General features: G+C 42.8%; 1 protein-coding gene across 2 annotated transcripts in view; it reads right to left on the bottom strand.

Moving 5' to 3' along the window:
* Positions 1–27,375, bottom strand: part of ELMO1 (engulfment and cell motility 1) — a 504,510-nt gene that overhangs the window by 397,756 nt on the left and 79,379 nt on the right. For both annotated transcript variants that reach the window (XM_074988098.1, XM_074988096.1), the window contains exon 2: positions 11,164–11,314. In XM_074988098.1, coding sequence (XP_074844199.1) covers positions 11,164–11,241 — 78 coding nt within the window. In that variant the 5' untranslated portion in view covers positions 11,242–11,314. The remainder of the gene's footprint in view (positions 1–11,163; positions 11,315–27,375) is intronic.

The following is a 27,375-nucleotide window of genomic DNA, read 5'->3' as shown; positions in this document are numbered from 1 at the left end:
ATTTAACAAGTGCTTTATTTACGAGTAGTTGCTAAAACGAGGGACATACATACCTTTGTTCATAAAATGAGTGAACTTCCCCCACTTACAAGAGCCAGCCGCGGGGTCCCTGGCCAGAGGGCGGGGAGACCCGCAGCCCCAGCCCAGCTCAGCCCACAACTCCCCGTGCACCCCCCCCAGCATGGCCCGCTCCCAACACCCGGCCCGCCCCAGTCCGCAAACACCCTGGCCCACTGTACCCCCCCCAGAGGTACCTCTGCTGCAGGCTGGAGGAACGAGCTATCACCTCTTCCACTGGAGCCGCCACCATGTTTTAACCCTCCCTCCTGCTCATGGCCCCAAACTGCCCCCAGCCTTTAACTCTTTCCAACCCCGCATCAACCCAAGGGTCACTTACTTTCCAAAAGCAGCCCCCCATGCTTCCACTCCTACCCTGAGTTAGGAGCACTAGGAACCAATCAGAGACTTTAATGTGTATTTAATAGTAGTTTAGTGTCCCTCTTACGAGTTTTCGGCTACGAGCAGAAAGTTGGGAGCCAATTGTGCTCGCATAGCGAGGGATGAGTGTACTACTACTTAACCCTTATACTCCACATGGAGCATAGATCATCTGCAAGTCTCCTCCACTTCACTCTGTCTTGGAACAAAACTTCTAGCTGGCTCCAGAAGTACCCCAGTTGCTGTTCTTCAATCTCAGTTGACCTTCTCCATGCTGTCAGAGGTCTTCCTTTTTTGTGTTTCCCTTGTGGGTCCCATGTGAGAGCTTGACAGACTATACTGGATGATGGTTTTCTGAGAATGTGGCCCAGCCATCCCCACTTCCTTCTCTTGATTTCAATGTCAATTGGTTCTTGTCGTGCTCTGTTCCAAAGCTCCTCATTTGTGACAAAGTCTTGCCATTCGTTGTGAAGCATGTACCTCAGGCACTTGTTTATGAATGTCCGTAGCTTCTGATTTGAAGACTTTTTAGTAGGCCAGGTCTTGTATCTGTACACAAAACACGTTCTTCTCATTTGTATTGAAGATCTGCAGTTTCATCTTCGCAGACATTATTTGAGATCTTCATATGTCAGAAAGTCTTGAATGCAGCTGTTACTTTCCCTATCCTGGCACTGATATCCTTGTCTGTTGCTTCATCTACGCCCATAATATTTCCCAAGTAGGTAAACTGCTCCACATCTTCCAGGTCATCCCGTCCTAGTGTGACAGTTGTTGTTGGACTCGTTGATCCTCATTCTTTTGGTCTTTCCCTTGTTTATGCTCAGCCCAGTAACTGAGGTAGTTTTGTCTAGGGTTGTGACCTTATCTTTCATGTTGGTGTGAAAGGAGGGTGACATCATCAGTAAAATCAATGTCCTCCAGCTGTTTGGAAAGCATCTACTGAATGCCTTATTGATGCCCACCTGTTGTCCTGATCATAATCCAGTCCATTGTGATCAAGAACAGGGAAGGTGACAATAGGCACCCTTGTCACGCTCCTAACAATATGCTGAAGGATACTGTTAAGACACCATTGTGAACAGCTTGACATGTCGAGGGCTCATACACTGAATGACTCAAGTCAACTTTGGATGGGATGCCATGGTGTTGCAGCAGGTTCCACAAAGTGTCTATCAATACTGTCAAAGGCTTTTTCAAAGCCTATGAAGGTTACGTACGGGGGCAGTTCCACTCAAGCGACTATTCTATAATCACTGAGAGTTGCTTTTTGCTCAGCACAAGATCTCTCACTTCGGAAGCCGGCCTGGCCTTCCCAGAGCTGTCTATCAATTTCTGTCTTCATTCTCTCCAAGAGAATCCTACTGAATATACTTCCTGGAATAGACAGTAACGTGATGCCCCTTCAGTTCTTGCGTTCCTTCAGGTTGCCTTTCTTTGGAAGCTTGATAAGGTAGTCATATTTCCAGTCTGGTGGGATTTCCTCAGTTTACCAAATTTTCCCAAATAGATTATACATTATGTTGACTGATGTCTCACTACCTGCCTTGATTGCTTCTGCCAGGATGTTGTCTGAACCAGGTCCTTTTCCACTTTTCAGATGCGGAATGGCTTTTTTGATTCCTTTCTTTCTTTGTAGGTTGCTGTTAATTTGCAGAGGCATATTTGCAGATGGTAACGCGAGAGGTTAAATGTTGGCAGGGTGGTTCAGTAGCTCATCAGAGTGTTCCTTCCATCTACTGAGCTGCTCACTTGGGTTTATCATCACATGCCCCTCCTTATCCTGTACTGGCTGAGCCACTGTACACCATGACCCAGCTAGCTTCCACGTGACGTTATAGAGCTCTTTCAAGTTTCTCTGTCCTGCAGCTTGTTCGGCTTGTTATGCAAGGTTTTCCACAAAGTTCTTCTTGTTCCATTTTACAGTCTTTTTTTTAACTTCTTTGTTGGCTTCTGAATACAGTCTCTGAGCTTCCACTTTGGCTGCTCTTGTTTTGCTGTTGTTGTTGTTGACTACTGCTTTTTCTATCCTTTTGTTCCTTCACTTTTCTCAGAAATTCTGCTGTGATCCATTCTTTGTGATGCCTTGTCCTCTTTCCCAACATTTTAGCGCAGGTTTCTTTCCAGGATGTTTTGGTGCCATCCCAAATTTGTTCCATGGTAGCATCTTTTGGGATGAGGTTTGCCAGAAGTGCATATCTGTTGGACAGCTTCACTTGGAAACTGGCTCTTGTCTCTAAGTCCTTCAGCTGCTCCATGTTCAATCTCAGTCCCAACTTGGCCACATTTGTGGAATACCTCTTGAGCTGAACTTGAGTTTTACCATGACCAAATGGTGGTCTGAACCTACATCTGCTCCTCTTCTAGCACAGACATGCTGCATTGATCTTCTGAAAGAACTGCTGATACAGATGCGATCAATCTTGTTTTCTGACTGGTGGTCCAGTGAAACCAAAGTGACCTTATGGATTCTTTTGTATGCAAAACCACTACCACCTATCACCAATCCACTGAAGGAACAAAAGCGACTGAAGTACTCTCCATTTTCATTCATGTTGGCTTGACCTTCTTTTCCCATGGTCTGCTGTTTGTCTGTATTTATGCTTCCAATTTTTGCACTGAAGTCACCCATCAAAATCTTTGCTTTCTGGTTCACTACACCTTGCAGTTTCTCATAGAAGCCTGGGTTACATTCCTCAACTGCATCACTGGTTGGTGCATAAAATTGCACAATTAGCACCTTTCGCACTTTGGTGCGGAATCTGGCTCTGATGGTGCATAATGATACTGCTGTCCATTCCACTAAAGGACCAGTTGCTTCTCTTGACAACATAAAGCCTACACCTTCTGCATGCGGTGCACCCTCTTCTTCTTGTCCTGAATAGATGAGGGTTTCACCTGTTGCCAGACATAGCTGCCCAGATTGTGTCCATCTTGTCTCACATAAGCCCAAAACTGCAAGCTTGTAGTATTTGATCTCCGCTGCAATCTGTGCTGTCTTCCCCACTTGTTACATAGTCCGAACATTCCACGTATCAAACGGGGTGGTTGTCCTGGATAAGAGAAGGGTCATCCATGGGGCAGCTTCCTTTTGGCTTTCCCTGCCGTGCTTCACACTCAGTCCAAGTGGATTGTCAACTCCTCCCAAGACTTGTGTAGTTGTAGGTTTATTTGTAGATGTTGCTGTAACATTTGTTTTTTTAACAGATAGGGTTGTTAACCCTAAGCCAATCCCCTTTACCTGGGGGAGATTTTTCTGTTTGCACGTTAAAGGGGTTAAAAGTTTAAACTCAGGGAAAAGCCTGGGCTAATTGTGCTGTGAAAACACACCCTTCAGTTGGATAGATGTTAAACAGGTTTCCCTCAGGCAATCGCTGAAGTACAGCTCCCATTTATACTGCAGCATGAGCTCATTCCTATCACTTTTGCCCTTGTTGTCTTTGTTCTTCCGATGCACTAGGAGGGCCTTTGGTTTCCCTGCCTGACACTGTTCATCACAGAAAGTAAAGGGAGCCCTAAAGACCACTCTACTGTTAAATAATTTTAAGCCTATCCCCGAGACCCAGCAGATGCAGTACATCTGCTTAAGACAAGACATCATGGAGACAGGGAAACACAGGTCACTGCTGAACTAGACAGCTGTCAGAAAATAAAATCTCAAGAAGATGAATACAACATTCTGTTAATAATGAACACTCTGGTGCTGCTAACAAATCTTCTGATGCTTAAGACATTTCTAATTATTGTAATGCAAGTAAAGCTTTATTCTCCCTCACGCCCATCAATTCAAGCTTCACACATCACTGACTTTGACTAGAGGTACATAGGACTAGTACTTAGGGGACTGGGAATCACAAGACCTGAGTCTTCAACCCTCTGCTTTGTTACAAACCAAAGTCTGTACCTCTGGGCCACATACATGAAATGGGGACAGGACATGTTTCACTACCTCACTGGGGTGTTATGAGAATGAATACACTGAAGACTACAGAGGCTCTCAGATACTTATAGTAATGGTGGCCCTCAGACAGATACTTAAAGGAACAAAGTACATTTTCTCTTGTCTTTCATTCTGAGTTGTAATTCATCTAGCAACCCATGCACGCCCCCCCAGTCAAACAAAGCCCTCCAAATAAATCAACCCAAACATAGAAGAATGCTCCCCTAATCAAGCCACAACATCCTCACTAGCTCCTCAAGCACCTTCTCCCAAGTACATAAAGGGATGACAGAGAAAAGAATACATAACTTTTGCAATACCCAACTAAAGTATAACTGACTGAGTCATAACACTATTATGTAAGTACGCTCTTCAGACTTATAGGCTGTGTCTACACTAGCTCCCTACTTCGAAGCAAGCATGGTAGGTATGGTGTCAAGAAATTATTAATGAAGTGCTGCGGTACATATGCAGCACTTCATTAAGCTAATTCTCCCCTGCAGCAACTTCAAAGAGTTAAACTTTGAAGTGCGGCTTGCATGTAGCTGCAGCTGACCCACCAGTAATTCAAAGTGCCTGGACATCTTCGAAGTCCCTTTACTCCTCAAAATTTTGAGGAGTAAAGGGACTTCAAAGTTGCCCTGGCACTTCGAAGTACCAACAGGTTGGCCACAGCTACACGCAAGCCGCACTTCAAAGTTCAACACTTAGAAGTTGCCACGGGGGAGAATTAGCTTGATGAAGTGCTGCATATGCAGCACAGCACTTCATTACTAACCTCCTGACACCCTACTTACCATGCTCCCTTCGAAGTAGGGAGCTAGTGTAGACTCAACCAGTGTAGTTATGAATGCTGCCTTAATCATTACGAAGTAGTGAGGAAAATTCACCTGTTCACATCTCTGCTGTACAGTGACAGGCCTCTGAAAATTGTAGGTAAAAACGATGTGACATATGACTGAGGACTGTGCATCTGATATTCTGGTACCGTCCAGCAGGAAAAGGGTCTGTGTGTAAAGGTGTAAGGGATTAAAAATACTCTTTTTTTCACATATCCCCAGGAATCTCATCACTATGCAAAACATTCCTCTTAAACGTAATACAGGTTCAATCTCTAAAATACTTGATTCTCTGATCCAGCAACATCTGTGGCTTGGCGCGACCACAGACATTGCTGAGCTGGAGGCTGGCAGACATCTTGAAGAGCAGCAGCAAGGGCAAGGGAGCAGTGGCTGGGGAGTGGCAGCCAGAGGCCAGCAGGAGATTGACCTCCCCTTGTCCAGAGATATCCTTGGTCCTGGACTGCTCAGGTCCCAAGGCTGCTGAGCCAGGAAAGTGCAATCTCTATATGCTCAATTTTTAAAGGAGGTAACGGGCTCCAGCTGCTTCTAAAAAGAACTGTTCCAGCGTCCATCCTTATCTTAAAAGTACAGTGCCATCTTCTGATATGTTGCAAGGGTTTCTTTGGGAATTGCAGCACCAATGAATTCACAGCCATCATTTCACCCTCGTTCTGAAAAATTAATCACCGTAAGTTGATCTGAAAAATGGTTCAGGATTTTTTTTTTTTTTTTTTGAGCCATGTCTATAAAAGCAAGCATACAGCTTGGGCTGCTGTAAGGTGGCTCATGTAGCCGCATTATGCTGATGCAAAAATAACTCTCGCATTGATATAATGAAACCAGCTTCAAACCAGCCCAAAACATATAGTGGTAGCTCTGTTGGTGGGAGGTAGCACGTGGGACATAAGTGCTTATGGTGGGAAAAAAATTGTCACTGCTGGGGGAGGTCCCCCCATACACACACACCCTGAGCCACACAAAGTTTTGCTAACATACATGCTAGTATATACATGGCCTCAGAAAGCATACCTGAGTATCGTGTATGTTGTTGACTGGGCAGGAAGGGCATTGGGCTGGAAGCAATGCTCTAACGGGCAGAAAGTTGCACTTCTATGAATGAGGGCCCCTCTCCCACCATTAAGTACTACATAAGTGGCAGGAGTATCCTATTACTGCCCTTCCTGCTGAGTTAGTTACAGCATTTGATTACAACTCACACATTTATATACCACGCTTGTCTTACTGCAGCCCATCTCCATTACCATCGCCTCTTAAATATGAGCGTCTGCCTCTCTCCTCTCTATTTAATACAGTAGACAATGGGATGGGGGAGTGTGTGTCTTTTTATTGATCAGTAAAGAGGTCCCAATCATGCACTGCAGAAGCTACTTCACAACTATTCAGAATGGGGCTGGAAAATCTGCAGCCAGATTGATAAAACTGAATACTTGTCTGTTATGTTACTCTTAGCCAAAATGGGGCTCTGCCACCACAGCAAAGAACTACTGGCGCACCTTTCGCTCCGACCAGTACAGCTCCACCCACTTCTAGTCACCCACCGTAATTGAACAGTGATTGATTGTTGATAATAATTTTACTGTACAGTAATGCGCTGATTTACATTGTACATATTAAAATATCTGGATCATACTTTCTCAAAGGTTTTGTTGTACTAACGGCAGAGTTCCTAAACAGCTTTCCATTATTCTTACAAAATAATTGGTACATTAAGTGAAACAGACATAACTTCCTTGTTAGTACCGCTCATAGTCCCTTCTCATATTAAAACTAAAAGATATTACAAGTGTTTATTTTCACTATTCATGCTGCTTATTGCATTTCATTATGGTTGGACAATGAAACTGCACTGGCCAGTTTCCACCCTATTAGCAGTTTCATTTTCTGTTGTGTAAAATTAAAAAGTGCCAAAGACTTCCATGAGTTGATTTTAATGGCACTGTTCCAACTTACACTGACTGAGGATTTGACCCTAAATTGGAAGATAGAATTACTTAGGAGTCCCCATAGAAAAATCTCAGTTGTCGCTTTCATTGTGGAAAGGCACAATACAACAACTGCCGATATCTCAGAAGTCCATTGAAGTTATATTCGACCACATTTAACACTAGTCAAAATAAATAAATAAATGAACGAAGTAGCAGCACACTCCCAAAATTGAGGAAACTACTGTAAAGGGATTAGCTCATTGTGATCTAGGAAGTCAAGGCTTAAGAGACGGCATAAATATAAAGCAATACATATGGTTCCTGTCGTGTACTTCTTTACACTATGTCAGCAACAAAACCTCACTTGACAGTGTTCCTGTAGCTTTTGCCAATTTTTTGAAATATGTGAAACTAAATATTTTTAATCACGTTTCATACACTGTGATTACAGATGTAAAATATTTTGTATCTGGATTAAATTCAAGGAGTAGAAAGGGATTCTCCGAATTTATCCCAATGTACTCGAGAGCAGAATTGCTCTCACTATTTAAAACAACATAATCTATTTATCAATCTTAACAACACACACCAACAAGCACCGGTAACTTGTCAATGACAGTTTTGAAGAGTTTTGTAATGCCAGTGGATTATCAAGTTAGAAAGGAATATTTCATGTTTTCTACTGTGAAGTGTTACCACACATGACAATGAGACAGAGGGAACACTAAGCTAAGGTCAGAGCCACTGACACACGGGTAGAAGGGGTAGCTGCCTGTTTAAAAGGGCCTGGGTATCCCAGCTCCTGCTACCAGCTGTAGTGGCCAGAAACCCTGGCTCTTTAAATTGCTTCCAGAGGCACCCTGGGAAAGGCTAGCCATGCCTCTTCCGCCAGAGGCCCTGCCACTTCTGGAGAGCCCAGAGCCAGCTCCCTGCAGACACAGAAATTCTGTCATCAGCCCTGGCTAAAGTAATCCAACAGTTCTCTCTCCTTTCATCCATACATTGGGCTATATTCTGGTGTGTTCAATGACATTGAATAGATGCGTCAAATCAAATGCACAGTGACAATCTTTCTTTTATTTGAATGTAAAAAAAAATTACATCAAAACCATATTTCAGACATGGTGCTGGTCATCTGTGCACACTCCCTGCAGTTCCCACCACTGCTCAATTTAAGACTCACTTCCAACCAAAGTGTGAGAGATCAGAGACTGCCCCTTGCTATGTTTTAGAGGAAAGCAAATGAATCAAGTTACGAAGTGATCTAATTTTTTTCCCCAAGGTTTAGAAGTTAAAGACAAAAAACAAAACTAAAGCCTCACAGAGCTGGACCTCTTGAGTCTCCAAATCAAGCCCACCAACCGGGGGCAGGGGAAGAGCAAAGGGGGCCTTTGCCCCCTCGCCAGGCCTTTCAAGGGGCCCTGGAGTTCCAGCTGCTGCCACTACCAAAGCAGCAGCAAGGTTGGCTGGAGTTCTAGGGCCCTTTGAATTGCTGCAGCAGTGCAGTTCTGGATGCTGGGAGGGAGCAGGGGGATGGGGAAAGTCCAGCACCACAATCCTAGCAGTGCTGGGGGCTGAATTCCCTGGGCCATGCCCCTTCTGCCGTTGGCCCCATCGTCTCCAGGTGCAGAGCCAGGCTGGGCTCCCACCTTGACCCAGGGGCCCAAAGCAGTTCTCAGCAGCGCTGATACAAAACCGTAAACCCTGACTGGCCTGAAAATCCCAGCTGCAGTGGGATTTTTAAATAGAGAAGATTTACAGGATAAGCCCTACATTTGACTGTGCATTGTGGGATGCTTTCATGGAAGGGCCAAACTCCTCTAAGGAAAAAGGTCCAGAAAAGTATATAAAGTTAACCAATATCCAAAGGTGGTCAAATCTGAAAAAAAACCCAAAAACATATTTTTTTTATTCTTCTCTCTGTCAGTCCTTTATTGATTGTTTGATTAATATCAATGGCACTCAACATTTGATAGGTGCTTTCCAAACACAGGAGGCAGCACAGTCCCTGCAACAAGTAGTTTAGGATCAAATCAGACAGACACATTTTAGCAATAAGACAGGCTTGTACTTTTAACATATTATGATGTCTTGCAAAAAACAAATAGTTTGGTAGAATCTTTCCTTCTTGTTTTATTTTACAGGACCTTAGGGTTATTCAATTGAATGCACCCTACAAGGCCAATGGCGTTTTTAGCGTTTTCAGAGGCGGTGTAGGTGTTTAGTGGATCAGAAAATGAATGGTCATTCAGGGGAATTAATTTCTGTTCCTGTCTTGGCCACTGACATGCTGTGTGACCTTAGGAAAGTCATTTTACCACTCTGTGTTGCTTTCCTTTCCCACTCTATTTTCATTCCAAGCATTTTGGGGCAGGAAGCATTTCACACAGCACTTACCAAGGTACAATCCTGATCTTCCTTTGGGTCACTAACCACTTAATCATTACAAAAAAAGCACCATGTCTAGAGGTAAACATTTTAGGATGTCATTTTTAGTTGATAGTGGGTCTTAAATAAATAAATAAATAAATAAAATCAGGGCTTTTCGTTTGATCACTTAACCCCTTTTAAGTTTTAATCTTTCAACTTCTGGCCTAACAGTTCTTGTTGACAGCAAGTTTTCAGTACCTGCACCATTCTCCCCACCACCCCCAATATATACCATCTTTCTTTAAAAATAACATAATAATAATCGCCATAGGCATTATGAATAGAGAAAGGAATGAGAGGTCTCTTCATTGCAGAAGGCATGGCAAGGAATTAAGTTTACATAGCCCTTTAAAAATAGTGTTTTCCAACAAACAAAACAAAGATTACAAAGCTTATGGTACGATGCCAAAGTGCTGAACATCTCTAATTTAATGAGAGCTGTGGTTGGAAAGAACCTCTAAAAATCAGGTTGCTCTTACTTTGACCAATTTCCATGTACCTTTTTTGTCACAGATGCCAACATACACTATATACCACGATGGGACTGAAAATAGCACGAAAGTGATCACAGGGACTGCAAAAAATAGGACCCCAGTTCGGCACAACATTTTCAGCATGTACTTACATTTCCTTCACTTTGATATAACAAAGAGTATACTCAAGTGTTTGGATGTATCAGGACCTATGCACACTGGAGAAAAATTTCAAGGGGTTTTCTTTTGTATGAAATACTATTTACTGAAATAATTATCTGCTTCTCAGCTTGTGATACTCTATAGAAATAACAGCCTTCATGATCCACCTATTACGGGCCATCTATAACATATCATGAAAACACCACTTTAAATATTAATAATATATCTACCAATATATGATCTCACATAAGTCCAATACATAAATAATGCCATTAATGTAACATGTACACATCAGTTGAAGTTTTATTGCACATACATTCCCACAAAAGGTTTTTATACCAGAAGTTCAATATAGGTCCCCTCTCAAAATACTGTCTTCAAAATATTTTATGTTATTGGAGCCCTTCAGCTCTCTCCTACTCCACTTTCAAATCCATGAAGTATTACCCTGCTAATAGGATATGTATTTGAGATATTTACTCAGAAAGACACCTGGTTGAAAAGGACATTATCTACATAGAACAATAAATTCCCCTGTTACCATTCAGGTATTCAGCCTCCAAAGATCACTGAAGCTATTTATGGTGGTCCTGTTTTGTGTTTACCTCATGCTTGTCATCTGTAGACCTGGAAACACTTTGCACCAGGATTTAAGCATCACCCTTATACATTTAGAGACAGGAAAACTGAGACACAGAAAATTAATGGGTCACACAATGAGAAAGAATGTTTATTACCAGGTGTTTAAGAGAGCGAACAGCCAAGTGTATCAAAACATCAAACCAAGTAGCACAGTAAGAAAGTTACACACATTCTATATATACTCTGTATAAGAATCCATGATGTTATACGTACAGGTGCATCTAAGTAAACATATACGTATACATATTTAATATATAAGTAGCTAGCGGTATATATAAATAGGCACTTACTTGATCAATTTCCATCAACTTGGGGTAGGCACCTGGCCATTCTATAGCCACCTTTACTATATCAGCAGGAGGCGGCATTATAGATGCCGCTGTTCTTGAAAATCAGTAAAACTGGACACTAAATATTGCAGAGAGTCTCTTTCGTTCACACCTGCAGAAGGAAAGAGAAAAATACAGCATAGTTCAGGCAGAATTCTAATGCTGCTTTCATTTTGTGTGTATTGCCTGGCTCAGCAGGTGCATGAAAACATGTCTGTGAGAGAGAGAGAGAGTGTACAACTATACATACACCAAAAGCACAAACATAGAACAATGCCACAGCACATTGTAAAGCTAGCTAGCCTGTTAGAAAGATGGCTGAAGCACTAAAAGGTACTGTGAATAATAGTCAAGCATTAGACAATTTTAAACAGAAAAACTATTTTTAAATGTTACAGACAGTGAAAAAGCTAACCACTACAAGAGGCTGAACATTACATCTTACTTCTGTAGACTCAATGAGTCTGATTAAATTTCTGTTAGAGCTTGCACTCAGCTCTCCAGAAAGAGAGATTGCCCAGGAAGTTATGGCCAGGAAACACTGTTTCGCTTAACTGTAGCAATGATCTACTGTGTGTTCACAAATAGATCACTGCACTATAGCAACCAGGATGTCAGGAGGAAGGCAGCATGTATAGCATTTTATACACACAAAATATCACGTAATATTAAATCAAACAGATTCTGAGAGATGCATGCACAGAAACACCTTTCTAAAATATGGACTTCAAGCTTGAATTTGCTACTTTGCATAAATGTATATAGTACATATTTATAGCATATATAATTAGACTGCTATATGCAGTGTTGCCACTGTGCAAAAGAATTAGTATCGAAATGACTCCACAGCTAATGGTGTGAGACATGAATTTTTATGGGGAGGAAAGCCAAGCTATCAGTTGCTACAGAACAAGGGTGAGCAATAGTGTTCAGTGGAGCACCACTCTAGGATTTTGGTAAGCGATCAACGGCTGCACATTTTTATGGAGACAACGTGGGACCTGGCATCTACCTTGATCCGTCCACAAGGCTGGGAAACTGGTCCATGGGAGCTAAGAAGTTGTGCTGAACTGTTCTGCTCCCAGCACAGTTTCTCAGCTCCTACTGGTTGGTTTTGTGCCTCTCACCCCCGCCCCGCCCCAGTGTGCATGTGCACATCACCCCCCCACACACACACACAGAGCAAAATCTCTCAGTTCCTATTGGCCAGCCAACGGGAGCTGAGAGATTTTGCTGTGGGAGGCACCTGAATCACTCCCATCTCCCCAGCACAGGAGTCAGCTACAGGCCAGATTAAAAGGATTGGCAGGATAGATCTGGCCCTCGGGTTGCATCTTGCCTACCCCTGCTATAGAATCGAGGTTTTATTCATGTTTCTATTTTTCCATAGGCTTGGTCGCAAAGATCATCTTCCAGAAAGTGAACAGGAACAGAACTGTTTTCCAGAGCTTGCTGAAGACGGCTTTGGTGCCTCTGCCACAGCTTAGTGGTCATCGGGCATGGAAGGTCACCAAGTAATCTTTTTTCTATAATCTGCATCTTTCACCCTCTCCCAATGGATGTGACATTCATACTTGTCAATCAAGTATAACATTTAAATTATACTTTATTTTATAGCAGCAACAAGTGTGTAAGGCTCTTCAATGAGTACATGGAGAAAAATTGGAGATTGCAAACAGTAGTAGTAGTAGTAGTAGTAGGCATCTTTCAGTCTGCATAGACTGTGGATCGCGCCCTTTATAGTTTCAATTGAGGACTTCATTTACAGCGTCTACTGTGACTATGAAGACCCACACGAGAGTGACAGTCCTTGCTGCATCTCTTGCAGATGTGGTGGGTGTCTGGCAAGTCCTTATTGCGCTTTCTGTGCGCTCGCTTCCCCTCTGCTAGCTGTCTGATCCTCATCTCGGCCTTCTGAAGGCCCTTGTGTAACCCCTGCCTCCATCTGCTGCGGTCGTCTCCTAGTTCTTCCCAGTTGTCCAGCTCAATGTCTACCTCTCTGAGGTCTCTCTTGCAGACATCTTTGTAGTGCAACTGGGGGCGTCCGGGAGGTCTTTTGCCAGAGGCTAGCTCACCATACAGGATGTCTTTTGGAATCCTTCCATCATTCATCCTGTGGACGTGGCCAAGCCAGCGGAACCGACGCTGCCTGAGGAGGGTGTGCATGGTTGGGATTCCAGCTTGCTCGAGGATGGCGGTGTTGGTCACTCTGTCCTTCCATGATATTCCAAGGATGCGCCTGAGGCAGCGCAAGTGGAAGACATTCAGCCTCTTTTCCTGGCGGGCATACAGGGTCCAAGTCTCGCTGCCATAAAGGAGGGTGCTGAGGATGCAGGCTCTGTAGACTGGCATTTTGGTGTGAGTGTACAGCTTGTTGTTATTCCACACTCTCCTGCTGAGTCTGGACAGAGTTGTGGCAGACTCCAGAAGATTACAAACAATACGTTTGCCCAAAAAGGACCCAAAATAGGGGAGGGGCAGTGCTCCGGACAGACAGCAGTGTCTCACTCTCCTTCACAATAAAAAAGAGAGGTGCACACATGTACACACTCACACACCTTACAGTAGCCATGAAGGTTGAGAAGAAAATATATTTCTTCTCTCCTCTGGTTAGGGTTTTCAGAAGAAGGATTTTGACCATAAGGCCCAGCCAAAAAGGGTGCTGACTGGGCTATTAGAACTCTGGTTTACAGTGCAGGAGGGCTAAGAGGTAAGCTCCCTGCCTGCCCTGCCTCCACAAAGCTACCAGAAGTGGCCCCAAGGTTGAGAGGAGATTAGGGAAGCTCTGTGAGCTGCTTCCCCTCCCCTGCGCTGACTCCGCAGCTCCCACTGGCCACAAACCACAGGGTGAGTTGTTGTGTGTGTGTGTGTGTGTGTGTGCGTGTGCGTGTGCGCGCGCGCATGTGTGTGCATGCACGTGCACTACATGCCTGAAGGATACTGTTTGGAGGACTTTGTGCTGAGACTAGCAGCCTGCTAAGCAAGGCAGAAAGCTACTTAAGGAGGCCTTGACACAATCTGTGTAACACTCATCAAGTCAGGAACAGGGCTACTCAGGGAAGCCAGGACTCTAAAAAGTGACCAGAGGAGCCAGAGAACTGGAGCAGCTAATAGAGGAGTTTTGCCAGGTAGCTTAGAGAAGGGGGCTAGATACAGTTAACTTTAAATGAAACCGAAACCAAAATAATATGATATTTTTAAAAAGCTATCAAGAAAAGGATTAGCTTTAGTAGTAAAAAGGCAATGCAGGCAGAAGCACAGCAACAGAGTAGGATCTATCCAGTTTATTTCACCCAATGTAACATGTATGATCAACTGTCCTACGGACTGGAGATGTGTGTGCGTGTTCCATGAAAGGAGCTCCTGGCCCCCACAGACCACATACAGGCTTTGGAGACCAGGGTGGCAGAAATGGAGGGGCGAAAGACGACAAAGAGGTACACAGAGTTGAGACTACTGAGACATAGTAAAACAGTCCTGCCTCTGGTCTGACAGCTTCTGTGCTGTTGAGAAGGGTCAGTGTGGCAGGAAAGGAGAACCTCCAGCTGGAGCAGAGGGAAATGATCCCACAGCTGTGACCTTCTTTCCAGATGATGCACTGACGATGCCCCTAGGCAGTGGGGGAAAGCTCCAGTTGTTAGGAAAAGATGAATGTTATTAACAGGGCATTTGATCATTAAAAACAGACAGCTGGGCTTGTGATGATGAGGAGAACTGTATGGGACTTGCCTGTCGAGTGCAAAGGTTGCAGATCTCTCAAGATATCAAGACAGATTTATGTGTAGCGGTAAAGAGGATAGGAAAGAGGTCTTGGAGGCCAAACTTAGGCTGCTAGATAAGAGATTGAAACTCAGGTCCTTAGTGGTACCATTCTCTGAAATGCTTCCAGTTCCACATGCAGGGCCACACAGAGAGGCTGAACTGCAGGATCTTTATGCGTGAATGAGATGATGGTGTGTGGAGGGGGAAGTGGAAGTATTTTTTAGGACTTGGGGAAATATTTGGGAAAAGTGGTGACTACACAGGAAGGATGGGCTCCATCTAGGCCAAAATGGACCCAGACTGCTGGCACTTAAAATTATAGAGCAGTTTTTAAACTAAAGGCAGGGAGGAAATTCAACAAGTATGGAGAAGCTCATGGATTGGATAGAAACATCTCTTTAGGGGAGGGTCTATTCATCCTATTAATTCTCCATATCGTAGTAAAAAGGAGAGGCTAGAAGATGACAAAATATGAGTAAGATCTGATGAGAAACAGATATGTGAAAAAGAGTCTCATTCAATCACATCATGTAATGGCAAATGGAGCGCTTACATACAAATACCAGAAATCTAAATATTAAAATGGATGAACTAGTATGGCAGTACAAAACTGCTCAAGATAGTTAAGTCCAAAGCAGACTGTGAAGAGCTTCAAAGGGATCTCACAAAACTAGGTGACTGGGCAACAAAAATTTCAGAGAGGTAGCCGTGTTAGTCTGTAGCTTCAAGAACAACAAAAAGTCTTGTGGCACCTTATAGACTAACAGACATTTTCAAGCATAAGCTTTCGTGGGCAAAGACCCGCTTCATAAGATGCATGAGTGGCGGGGGGGGTGGTTTCAGAGGGGTATATAAAGAGTGGGGTCCCAGTAAAGAGGGAGGGGGCAGCTCGGTCAGCTTTTTCATTTCATTTCATCGCCCTCCCCCTTTACTGGGATCCTGCTCTTTAAATACCCCTCTGAAACCACCACCCCCCACATGCGTCTGACGAAGCGGGTCTTTGCCCATGAAAGCTTATGCTGCAACATATCTGTTAGTCTGTAAGGTGCCACAAGACTTTTTGTTGTTCTCAAAAATTTCAGATGAATTTTAATGTTGATAAATGCTAAATAATGTATATTGGAAAACATAACCCCTATTATACATATAAATGATAGCGACTAAATTGTTACCACTCAAGAGAGGTCTTTGAGTCATTGTGGATAGTCCTCTGAAAACATCCACTCAATCAATGTGCAACAGCAGTCAGAAAAGCAAAAAAAAATTAGGAATCATTAAGACAGGGACAGAGAATAACACAGAGAATATCTTATTGCCTCTTTATAAATCCATGGTATACGCACATCTTGAATACTGCGTGCAGATGTGACCACCTCATTTAAAAAAAAAATTGGCACTCAAAAAAGTTCAAGTAAGGGAAACAAAAATGACTAGGGCTTTGAAACAGCTGCTATATCAGGAGAGATTAATAAGAGTGGGACCTTTCAGCTTGGAGAAGAGATAACTAAGTGGGGGGGATATGATAGAGTTGCATAACAATCATGACAGGCATGGAAAAAGAGAAAGAAGATTTATTTACTCGTTTGCTTAATACAGGAAGTAGGGGGTCACCAAATTAATAGGTAGCAGGTTTAAAGCAAAAAAGTACTTTGCCAGAGGATGTTTTGAAGTCCAAGACTATAATGGGGTTCAAAAAGAGCTAAAGAAACAGCACCATCAGTGGATACTAGCCAGGATGGGCAGGAATGGTGTCCTCTGAAGCACCTGGCATTGACAGAAGACAGGATATTGGGCTAGAAGAACATCTGGCTTGACCCAGTATGGCCATTATTAAGGGCACTAACATATAATATTAATCATCAGTTATAACATCCTATCACTGCATTGGCAGGGACAAGCATCATGACAAAAGCAGAACCAAAAGCAAAGCAAAAAAAGACAATGGGTGGGGTGGAGGGAGAACCAAAAGGCTTCTTGAAAAAGGAATGGAGAAGTGTGGTGAGATTTCTACCTAGGTACACAAAGAACTACTTTGGGAAGATTAGAAGGACCAGGATAAATTACACACAACCCTGCCATTAAATAGTGGTGACAAGAGACAGAAATATCCACCTTCTTCTGATATCACAGAAAAATTACAGTACAGACAACAGTAATACACTTAATTCTTTTCTTCTGCTTCTTACTTCATTGTCAAGATTCTCCCCAGCCTCCCTGACTTTCTGTTACAGCTTTAAAGAAACAAACATATTGATTCTACACACACACACACACACACACACACACACCAGGATGAGATGCTGGAACAACTTACAATACAAACTCCTTCTCTCTGCCTACGGGATTTAAAAGGAAGGTAACTCACAGCCTGATAATCCACTTGAGGGTAAGCTAATTTTAAGGCCAGGAATGCAAGTTGGGAAAGTGTTGATTCATGATTATTTTTAAACAGAATAACACCATACAGCTCTAAATCCATAGATAATATCCACTTACATACAAATGGGGAAATTAACCCCCATTTGACTTTACTGAATCCTGGTCCAATTTAAATAATCCAGCTAAGGTGTGAAAGTAAAACTGAAAAGTCACCTTATCAACAGTTTTCCCTGCTGCTTTTCTTCATTAAACCAAATTTAATGGGGTGGGGAGAACACCAACGGTCTGCATCCCATATACCGTATGGAAGAAAATTTCACTTTAGTTTTTAGAAAACTCTTTGCCTTGACTGGTTTCTAATGAATATCGAAATAGAACAATCCCATGAATAAATGCACATGTTGTAATCAAATCAGTTTGTGAAGACGAAGAGGAAGATTTTTAGCTTATTTAAGCTCATATTTGAAAAACTAGGACAAATTATCCCATTGAAGTGAAAATTGTACAAGTTAATGTATGGCATAGCTTTGTATAGTCCTTGGAGAAAGGTAACAAACGCGTAGTTCATTTCAAGCAATATATGTTGTCCTTTGGATTGCCTGCTATGTTATCGTAATAAACTCCAGAGCTGGAAATCAGAATTTCCTCATGTAATGTAGTGCTGCCAAATGCATTAGGTCAGACTCAAAAACCCAATTCACCTACCCAGCTCTGAGAGATTAATTCAATATACAATCCTCTACAGCATGGTTTCCCAAACTGGGGGGCGTGCCTTCCTGGTGGGGCATGAAGAAATTCCAGGGGGGGCACAAGGCAACCGAGCCCCCACAACAGTCATTCTCCCCACCCCAAGAAAGAGCCAGCCCTTGCTTCCAGCTCTCAGCCTCTGTCATTTCACATGGGTGACCTGGTGCAGACACTTTAAAAAACATGCAGCCAGTGAAGGCCCACATGGAGCTAGCTGTCTCCTGCAAAGGTGAGTGAGTGTGCATTGTGGGGGGGGGAGATGTGTTTAGATGAGGGGCTGGCAGTGCCTGGCTCTGGGGGAGGGGAGGGGCTCACTCAGGCAGCGAGGGTAGCTGGCCCATGGTGGAAAACCAAAAGAGGTGGGGGGTCATGAGGGTTTCTCAAAAAAAAAAAAAAAAAAAAAAAAAAAATCAAAAGGGGAGCATGATGCCCAAAAGTTTGGGAATCACTGCTCTACAGCATAAACTCCATGACTGTCAGAGACTTACGAATTATCCTCACTATTTTTTGCCAAACTATGCATAAGCAGATTGCGCATAAAAGACCAGATTTTGGTTTTTATAAAAGATGAATAGTAAAGAAAGAGAACATAAAATAAATAACATTTCCATTGTGCCTTCTATGCAAAAACCACAATACACTTTAATATTTGAATTTAATCACACTTTCCATATGAAGTAGGAAGTATTACCCTTATGTTACAAACAGGGATAGAGAGCTTCAAGAGGTTATGTGACTTAATGCCCACAAGAAGCCTAGGTGTGGGAGAGAAGAGAACTTTAGTCTCCTGATTCTCAGTCCTAGGTTTCATCCAAAAAACGCCTTAAGCCCCCGCCCAACAAACAGACAGACAAAAACCCCACACCATATTGCCTGTCCTTTACACAAGAGAACTAATGGCCAAATATTAGTGCATGGTCACTTCATCAGTAATACAACTGAAAGAGTTAAGAATTCAAAATAAACCATCGTGTGTGTGTGTGTGTGTGTGTGTGTGTGTGTGTGTGTGTGTGTGTGTGTGTGTGTGTGTGTGTGTGTGTGTGAGACAGTGAGCGAGCACGCTTGATTTGCTGCTGCTGAACTCAGTGTCAGCTCCCTTATACTTCCAATCTGCTAGCCACTGAATCTTTTCAGTACTCTGCTAGCCTCAATTTACCTCTCAGGTTAACACTTGGTGTACCTTAGTCTCTGAGCTCCTCAAAGATGTCACCATATAGCATCCATTTCCACTCACAGTAACTCCCAGGTTTGCTACTGTCAAAGCAACAGCATACACTTAGTTTCACTGGCAGAACTCAGAACTTAGTTGTAGTGTAAGCACCAGATTTATTAACATAATATTAAGATTTAAGATACCAAAAAAAGATCATGGAAACAGAAAATGAAAATGTATTAAAAAACAAAAAGCATAAAAAATACACTTCTTGGAGTGCTACACTGAGCCTGTAAAGGTCAAAAGCCTCATCTGGAACAATTTCTCACCTATCTGACCAGGACAAGTGGGGGGATTCCATTTTCATGAATATAATTCCACAGTGCTGTTCCTGTCCCCCAGTTATTTAGACCAAATATACATCTGTGAAGCACCTACAAACAATGGTCTTTTCCCCCTGCTGTTCTTCCTCTTCCTGCTAAAACTGCATTCAGCTACACTGGTGCTCCTGAACCAGTGAATGCTCAATTTACATTTCAACAGATGGAAGAATAAACATCTCTGGTCTGACAGGAAACCCATTTCTCACCTCTGCGGGGGAGTAACACCTTGATACAAATTATAGGGACACATTTTCAGCACACAGACATAAAACTCTTAAAATATCATCAGTACATACATTTCACAACAATATCAGTGACTTGTGTGGTCCCAGCTCCCAACTGAAGATTTCACAGGACACTCTTTATAGACATACGATGACGACAACGTTGAATAGTAACAGAGAGAAAGCTGTGCTAGTCTATATAATATCAAAACAAAAAAGCAGTCAAGTAGCACTTTAAAGACTAATGGAATATTTTATTAGGTGAGCTTTCATGGGACAGACCCACTTCTTCAGACCATAGCCAGACCAGAACAGACTCAATATTTAAGGCACAGAGAATCAAAAATAGTAATTAAGGTTGACAAATCAGAAAAAAATTATCAAGGTCAGCAAATCAGAGAGTAGAGGGGCAGAAGGCAGGGTGCGGTCAAGAATTAGATTAAGCCAAGTATGCAAAAGAGCCCCGATAGTAACCCAGAAAATTCCCATCCCAGTTCAAACCACATGTTAATGTGTCAAATTTGAATATAACAGAGAGTTCAGCAGCCTCTCTTTCAAGATTGTTGTGAAAATTCCTCTTCAGAAAGACGCAAGCTTTTAAGTCATTAACAAAATGGCCCAGTCCATTAAAATGCTGGCCGACAGGTTTGTGGATCAGGAGTGGTTTTTTTATGTCTGTTTTGCGCCCATTAACTTTATCTACGAGAGTTTGAAGTCTGCCCTATAGACAAAGCATCTGGCACATAATGTCATATATGATGTTAGTTGAAGAACATTAGAATGTGCCTTTGATTCTGTGCATAACCTGATTAGGTCCAGTGATGGTATCTCCAGAATAGATATGTGGGCAAAGATGGCAGCGGGCTTTGTTGCAAGCAAAAGTACCGGGACTGGTATTCCTGCAGTATAGATTGTGGTTGTGGGTGAGAATCCTCATAAGGTTGGGAGGTTGTCTGTAGGAGAGAACAGGCATGTCACCTAGGGCCTTCTGGAGTGTGGCATCCTGATTAAGGATAGGTTGTAGGTCTTTAATAATGCGTTGCAGTGGTTTGAGTTGGGGGCTGTAGGTAAAACACTCCTGATCCACAAACCTGTCGGCCAGCATTTTAATAGAGAGGGCCATTCTGTTAATGACTTAAAAGTTTGCATCTTAGTGAAGAGGAATTTTCACAACAGTCTTGAAAGAGAGGCTGCTGAACTCTCTTTTATATTCAAATTCGACACATTAACACTTGGTTTGAACCAGGAGGGGAATTTTCTGGGTCATTATAGGGGCTCTTTCGCATACTTGGCTTAATCTAATTCTTGACTCCCCCACCCCCCTTCTGCCACTCTACTCTCTGATTTGCTCACCTTGATAATTTTTTTCTGATTTGTCAACCTTGATTACTATTTTTGGTTCTCTGTGCCTTAAATATTGAGTCTGTTCTGGTCTGGCTATGGTCTGAAGTGGGCCTGTCCCACAAAAGCTCACCTAATAAATTATTTTGTTAGTCTTTAAAGTGCTACTTGACTGCTTTTTTGTTCTGACTACAATGTGTCAGGTGTAGCCAGTTTGCAAGCATGACAGGAGCAGACACAGAGTAGTGAACCCTTCACTGGCAGGGGCCAATGGGCTCCTTCGGAGTCACAAGGCTACGTCTGCTCTAGAAGTGCAACAACAGTGCAGCTGCACCAATGCAGCTGCACCTTTGCACTGTGTCTGGTGAAAGCACTCTAAACCGACAGGAAGCACCTCTCTCAACAGCATAATTAGTCTCCCTCCATGGCTACGTTGGTAGAAGAAGCTCTCCTACCAACACAGCTCTGTCTACTTAGGGCAGTGTAACTGAAATCTCTCAGGGGTGTGGATTATAAATTAAAGCGAAGAAAGGTCTGCTGTAGACAAAGTCAAACTACTTTCTATATTTTCGATGTATAAAATATTCAAGAATCGCATGGACCTGGGTAAGGTGTACATTTCCCATCAATCTAAAAAAAAGATTTGTTCCTCAGCACTGCTCAAAAAATACATCGGCGCAACCAGCTGAAAAAATGGGAATACAAAAACATGACTTCACTAGGGTGGCCAACTTTAGTTGGACATATTCCAGGCAGATTCACCACATGACAATCTTTGATTAAAGGTTCGTCTTTAATTCCAGGACAATCCTGGAGAGGTAACAACTCTATTTTTCATGTAGCTGTGTACTGACGAGTAAGATAGCGCAGAGCATAGTCACACCAAAATGCATACAATCTGCCATTTATAATGCGTGCCCTGCTCTGGGGATCTTACATAACCACATCTTGTCAAAACTAATCAGATTCCTCTGCTGAACTGGGGGGCCCAGGCAAACAAAAACTAAGCAGCAAGTTTAGCTGAAAGGCGCTCAGGGATCAAATCTGATTAACAATTTTAGAAAGATAATCCCACACGAGATTAATATCCCCAGGAGAGTTATTTTTGGATTTAAAACTGCATGTCTCAACAGCCAACTCTGAGGAGCTCTAATATCCTCTGCTGTCTCTGACAGAGGCAGAACAGTGCACTGAAGCTAGAACACTAGGATTTAAGCTTATACGCACAGAAGCTAGAGTCTTTCCTGCTGCTCCCTTTGCTTTGGTTATACACCCTGTGCTATTCGCCAAGCCCATAACTAACACACACACACACACACACACACACACACACACACACGATTTAACAAGTGCAAGACAAAACTAATTCTGTATTAGGGCTGAAGCAGCTGATTGAGCATAGTATTTACTTCTGTTGAACTGCTTGTGAAGGGACCTTATATCCCTTCTCTGCTTTCACCCTGACCCTGACATTCTAATGTATACTCCCGTGACAGGAGTGAGCAAACTTTGTACACTAGGCCCCACTTTTCATGCCTGGAATTAGCAGTCCCCTCCCCCCACATAATATAATCCAAACTGATGGAAATGTTGATTATGGGGGGGAAAAAAACGCTTTTGGTATGTGTAAGAAAACCTTGTCCTTAACCAGCATTGTATCATCTGGAAGTAAATTTTAGTTAAATTTTCCTTAAGTGCAATATAGTGAAAGTAAACACAAATAAATACAGCAAATGCAGTATAAATTAACAGTGTACAATTCTACTGTTGGTAAATAAAGTACTCTGCATACATTTTTGTTTGTTTCTTGATATCTAATCTTGTTTTTTCGTTAGTGTTATGCATTGCTAGGTACCCCTCTGTTATCCAGAGCACATGAATATCTAGCAACCTCCCGGTCCCCGGGGCTGCCGCGTATTAAAGAGTTTATTGTATACTGAAACCAGACACACAGCAACAGACCTGGAAATGCCCATCTTCAAGCAAAAAAACTTCAAAAACAGGCTGCTGGGTGAAGCTGTTGAGCTGGAATTCATATGCAAATCTGACACCAACAGAACGGGTCTGAATAGGGACTGGGACTGGCTCTCTCATTACAATAAGTAATTTTCCACTTTAGGTATTCTCACCACCTTATCCACACCCACCCTGATTGAACTGCCTCCGATGTAACTCTCAGATCTCTATATCTCTATTATCTATTTCTTTTTCTTCTCCCTTCATGCATCTGATGAAGTGAGTTGCAACTCATGAAAGCTTATGCCTTAATGAAATTGTTAATTTAAGGTGCCACCAGGCTCCTTATTGTTTTTGCTGAAACAGATGAACTCTGTTACCTCTAAAACCCGTAGCCAAAGAGACTGTTTGGAGAGACGAAGGATGATGAATTAAGTATCACTGGGCTGCTTTTCGCATAGGTTTATTCCTTCTTCCTACCCCATGCTTACAGCACTCTGACTTTCTCACACTATTACATAGATCCACACTGTGGAGGATGTGTGTGATGGGGTGTTCACACCAAACTATGCTGGAAAGGGTTAATGAGCACAGAAGGGATGAAATGAAATAGGCCATGCCTGAGAGAGGATTAGGTGTTATAAGCAATCACCGATTGAGGATAGAGCCCCCCCTGAACAAGAGGATCCTGTCCTGGAGTTAAGGTGGAGAAAACCTATGTGAGGCAGAATACAAAGCACAGCAAGGAAAACATAGTGAGTTTGGAGGCTGTTAGACCTCGCCCGCTGATTGTAGGGTCTAGGGCTGCACCCTGAACAAGCAAGCAAGCCTGGATTCCAGTTCCCCCCACTGGGAAGTGTCACAGGATTGATCGATCATTCAACAGGTCAACAAGTCAGCAGGTCTGGAGGGATGTTGATACCCTGGAAGGGTGAGCTATATGCTGACCTAGGTGGAAGCCTGAGTCACAAAGGAGGAGTACTCTAAGTACCCTGGAGAGTAAGAGAGGCTACGGAGCAAGTGAGCAACAGAAGGAGGTGCTTAGATTGGACAAGAGTTGATCCCCAGCCCCAGCTATTAGAAAACTGTTACAGTATGCTTTATAAGCACGCTTTTTAGAAAGACATTCAGTCCTGCACTAGAGACAAAGGAAAGCTTCAAAGTTTGAGTTAAAGATGGCCTGCAAAAGATGAGATAACAGATGTATTTACTTTTGGGACAGTTTGTCGTCTTTGGATATTATGTCTGAAGAAGTTCTGACAGACTGGTGACTTATGAAAATTACGCCACCTCCTTTCTTTCTTAAACATTTATATTTATGTCCTTTTGGCCCTGTGTTTCCTGAAACACTGTGTGGGAGTACAAAGTACAGAACCTGAAGTATGGGTAAAAACAAGTTATAGCACCTCTGCACCTGGCACCGGTGTGACCATTGTAGTATTCTGCCTAGCTCTAGCATTTATAATTTGTCAAGGATGTCAACAAACTGGAGAAGGGTCAGAGAGGTGCCATGGGAATGATTAAAGAATCAGACAGTATGTTCTACAGTGACCAACTCAAAAAGCTTAATTTGTTTATCTTAACAAAAAAAAAAGTGCTAAAGGCTCAACTGATCATGGTCTAGGCCTGATTCTCTCTTACACCCAGGGCCTCTTCACAGTACTCAGGCTGGCTAAAGAAAATTGAATTAAGAATCAGGCCAACTGCATGGAGTAACTGGGAGGGGCATACATGAATAATGCTAGAGAGGTAGGGCGGAGCAAGTCCACAGGGAGCTTCACAAATCAGGAAGGCAATTTTGAATGAGATTCAAAGATGAGTCATAAGTCAATGGAAACAATAAAATGGTGGGAGTATTTATATACAATCCCACCTTCTGGCACAAATTGTGCCTAGCTGTAACTTGTGGGACTCCCTGAAGTTTAGAGTGACTAGGAATTTAGGAAAGTAGATAAAAAGGAGACACTTCTACAGGCAAGATAATAAGTGTTTAAATTGAATTACTTCACTCCAGCAGAGACTGTATCAAGTTATGGATGATTTTGGCTGTGTTCCAAAGATAAGACACTTGCAATGGAAAAGAATAAGATAAAGGTCAGCTGCAATTCCAAAATTTCTTGCCAGCAGCAAAGTTAAGGAGTAGTGTCAGAGATGTAGTACAAAGAGGACTCTACTCCGGAGTCTCTAAAGCATTCAGTAGAAGTTATAAAGCAGGCATGAGCAGCCCATCAGCACAGAAAGAGAGAAACATCACAAGAGCGTGGAAGTCAAAGAAAGTATCAGTTAGGTGACAGCATGACACCAACATAATGTCTAAGGTTAAAAAAAGCAAATTACCTGTCCTGCAGGAAAAGGTATATGGAGGACACAGATCAGCACAGAGCCAGAGGCACTCTGTAGTTTATAATGAGAGGAGTAGATCCACATCATTCACCAGAAATAAAAGAAGAGATGGTGGGTTAGAGTTAGAACCATAACCGGAGAGGCTATCCCCTTGCTTCACACACTGAGGAAGGACAGAGAGAGAGAGATTGATCCCAAGTACTCTGGTGACAAGAGAAGAAAAAAGGCTTTGGTGACCTGATCATGTCAACAGCCATTTTAGAGTATTGCAGACTGTCTAACGCCTGATACGAGGAAGATTAGGTCTGTGGTTGACTGTGCTGCAGATTAATAACCATCTCTCACTTATAGCTACTGAAATCAGTCTGCCAAACAGCAATCAACACTCACAAAACTGAAAGATTGTAGAACTGTAGGGCTGAAAGGGATCACAAGGCGATCACTCTCTGAGCCTGAGGCAGGACCAGGTATACCTAGCTGCATGTTCTTGGCTCCTCCAAAAGGTTAATGTGGTTGTTTTTGGTACGTCTTCAATAAAGCTGAGGGGGCAACTTTCAGGCCAGCAAGACAGACTCACACTAGTGGGGCTTGAGCTAAGTGTGTTAAAATAGCTGTATGGACATTGCAGCTTAGAACTGGCCCTTGAGTTCTTAAGCCTGGAGCTGCAGCCCAAGCCACAACATCCACACAGCTATTTTCAGCATGCTAGGTCAAGCCTTGCTAAGAGGCACACTCCCACCTGCCGTGTGACATGCTCTTTGGCTATCTGTAAAGCAAACAGCATAATTTCTTATTGTAATCACTTAGTAAAATGTTTAACTGCTACACTAACACAGGACAATGTTAGTAACCGTGTAATATTGCTCCAGTGTTCAGACAATATAACTTATCTCTAGCACTTCACGCCTTTGGGAGGTCCTGCGTGAAAGAGCTTCCCGGAAACAGAAAGAGGAACTATCAGTGGAAAATACAGCAACAATAGCATAGAAAACATTTACTAAGCATTGACCGTGTGAGGTTAACACAAACTGGGTTAAGGCGGCATCTTTTTGCAGATCCACGTCCCAAATGAAAGATCCTCCCTCTCCTGTGGCAATGACTCTAAACAAAATTAGGTCCCCAAAAAAATCTTGGCCTACCCTCAGTTCTATGGTACTATTTCCGTTCTTTCCAAACCCACAAGCCTCGAGGGTGAGAAGCTTCACAGCACAGCAAGCAGCCCTCTCCAAACAGCAACGTGGCTCCTGGAGGCAGCTCAAGAACACCACAGGCCATGCCCTTCCCAGGTGACATCAAGGAAATACTATTTAGTCAGAAATGCTGCTGCCTTTACCAACAGCTCAGAAAGTGAGACTTCAGAGGTTAGACTCTAGCCCTTCTCTTGCAAGATGAAGCTCTGTATGATCACATCATCCAGGATTGCAGGTCAATAGTCAATACTTCAGTGTGGCTTCCTCATTATTACTTTATCAAAACAAAAAGCAGTCAAGTAGCACTTTAAAGACTAGCAAAATAGTTTATTAGGGGAGCTTTCGTGGGACAGACCCACTTCTTCAGACCATAGCCAGACAGAACCATATTCTGGTCTGGCTATGGTCTGAAGAAGTGGGTCTGTCCCACGAAAGCTCCCCTAATAAACTATTTTGCTAGTCTTTAAAGTGCTACTTGACTGCTTTTTGTTTTGATAGTGTATAGACTAGCACGGCTTCCTCTCTGTTACTATTCATTATTACTTTAAACTATCCTTGATATTACTAATCCTGGTGGCTAAGGGGGAAAAGCGATGTAGTCACATTGCCACTCAGTGGCTCAGTTTCCTCATCTACACAAGGAGATGGTGATACTGATCTCCTTTGTGAAGAATTTTAGAATCTATGGGTGAAAA

The sequence above is a fragment of the Carettochelys insculpta genome, chromosome 2, assembly GCF_033958435.1.
Source record: "Carettochelys insculpta isolate YL-2023 chromosome 2, ASM3395843v1, whole genome shotgun sequence".
NCBI lineage: Eukaryota > Metazoa > Chordata > Testudines > Carettochelyidae > Carettochelys > Carettochelys insculpta.
Note: the sequence above shows the minus strand (reverse complement) of the source record. Positions and strands in the feature narration are given on the sequence as shown.